This window comes from Chionomys nivalis, chromosome 9, assembly GCF_950005125.1.
Source record: "Chionomys nivalis chromosome 9, mChiNiv1.1, whole genome shotgun sequence".
Lineage (NCBI taxonomy): Eukaryota > Metazoa > Chordata > Mammalia > Rodentia > Cricetidae > Chionomys > Chionomys nivalis.
This window is the reverse complement of record NC_080094.1, coordinates 64406581-64408643: the sequence shown is the minus strand read 5'-3', so window position 1 is coordinate 64408643 and position 2063 is coordinate 64406581. Positions and strand designations below refer to the sequence as shown.

General features: G+C 49.2%; 1 protein-coding gene across 1 annotated transcript; it reads right to left on the bottom strand.

Annotated features, from left to right (window-relative positions):
- Window positions 1-718: 718 nt before the first annotated feature.
- Window positions 719-2063, bottom strand: Fibin (fin bud initiation factor homolog). Its single transcript, XM_057781503.1, has one exon. It carries the CDS (start codon window positions 1674-1676, stop codon window positions 1023-1025), a length of 654 nt encoding a protein of 217 aa, XP_057637486.1. The 5' UTR covers window positions 1677-2063; the 3' UTR covers window positions 719-1022.

The window sequence follows — 2063 nt, the reverse complement described above, 5'->3', positions numbered from 1 at the left end:
TCCACAATACACTATCCTCCTGTATTTCATCTTCATCATGTAGTCTGGTAAACTGGCTTCACTCTGCCTTCTCTCTCCTTTGCCCTGGTCCCTCTTTGAAATATGGAGATTAAAGATAAAAATTAGAAAGTAAGGCAGTATTATATGAAAACATATTTATTGACTGAATAATAAAACTTAGGTTAAGGGGTTTCTAGAATTAGACTTTCCCCTTGAAATATAAGTTTCCAAAAAGCAAAAAAAAAAAAAAAAAAAAGCAATACTTCCCGATCCCCAAAAGAAAGAATATACTGGAAGCCTAAATCATAGACAGTGAGGGGTGTATTCCAGCAGTCTGTTTCTTTGATGGTACAGCGAAACACGCAGCAGATCCACATCGTGTGTGGGCAACCGCCCCAAAGCTTTGCTGTCTCAAATGCTGCATCTTCAATTTACACAATCCCACAGGGGAACCTTGAGCATTTTGCTGCTGGCGATTTGCGTGTCAGCTCTCAATAAGACTCTTACAACAAAACAAAACAACTCAGAACGTGGTAAATAAATAAGAGCCAGAGGAAACTCAAGCAACTTCCTAGGCTGGCAAACGTGTCACAGACCTGGAAGCTCATCTGAAAAGCAGGCAGCTCTGCCTTTAGAGACCAAAGAGAAGGCTGAAGAAGCAGTGTAGCTATCCACCAGTCAGCGCCCCCCCCCCCCGCCCCTCCCTCCGCCTCCCTTCAATGTGTCCACACAACCGTCAGGATGAGGAAGGTTAATCAGTCCTCCCACATAAAATACATCCTTTAGATGGGGTTGAAAGAAATGATTCTGTAGAGCTATGAAGCCCTTCAAGAAAGCCCCAGGGATTATTTTGAAACTTTTTTTAAACCGGTGAAAAATCTTCAGTAATAACATAAATAATGCACAAAACTAAACCAAAATCAGAATGACTCAACTCTTAAAGTTTTCTTTTTTTGAAAAGACAACTTCAGACGCTTGCTGAAAGTGCAAATCTGGGTAAAATAAAAGTTACAATGGAAAAGTTAGCCCGTCCTCTGTCCCCCACCCTCCAGATAGTCGCTTTTCAGTCGACCTAGCCGGGTCCCATGGCTCCTGATGGTGAGTGCCAGCAGCTCATATTTGTCTCTGAGCCCTACTGAGATGTCCAGTGTCTCCTTCAGCAAGGACCTGGTGTGGACCAGCATCCCCAGGAAGTCCTCGTTGAGTCTGCTTTCCTGCCGGCTATCCTGCTCCTGGCCCTGCTTGAACTTGCTTTCCAGTTCAGTGAGGGACTTGTCAGAGTTGGAATAGGCATCCCCAATCTGGTGGGACTCCCGCCTCAGGTACTTGCCATAGCTCTCTTCCCCATCCAGGTCGTAGGAGATGCTTTTGCTGATGCCCTCCAGGACGCGCCCGGCATCCTCCACCTGGCGGCCCAGTACTGTGAACTCCTCTCGAAGGGTGAGGCTCAGCAAGCTACTGGCTTGGCCCCCTTCCCCCTGGGAGCAGCGCCGACGATCACTCACCCTGAAGAGCAGCTGGCATTTCTCTGGATCATCATTCTCCTCGTAGTCTCCATCAGGCACGAAGTAATGATGCAGAGTCCCGTTAGACATTTCTGGGTACAGGGGACCATCAAAGTAGCCTCGACACAGGTGGCAGAAGAAACCCATCCAGATCAACTTCGGGAACATCATTCTGGATGTTTGGGAGAAGAGTTTTAGTTCAGGAACAAGGAAAGGGGTCCCCTCTGGGAGTCAGTGGCTCCCGGTGATTGCGCCCTCCTCAGGGTCAGCCCTCTTGCTGCTCTCTGATCCCGGTTCCCCCGCAGGCTTCATGTGGCTCTGCACAGCAGCGGAGGCAGCTTTTTGCACCGGCTCCTCTTGGTCCCTGATCCTCTTTCTGCTGGACTGCTGGACTTCAGCCTTGGCTTTCCGGCAGGATACCCCTTCCCAGCGAGTGGGGACTTGCTGCTCCGGGCCCTGGCTCTGCGGCCACCTTTGGAGTTCCCTCTGGCTCCAGGGAGATGGAGCTAGTAGCTAAGAGAAGCTGCTCCTGCGTTCTGCTGCTATTTCAACCCTTGG

Bases quoted from the DNA above. Each gene is read 5' to 3' on its own strand.
- Fibin (XM_057781503.1), bottom strand. From the start codon at position 1,676: ATGATGTTCCCGAAGTTGATCTGGATGGGTTTCTTCTGCCACCTGTGT.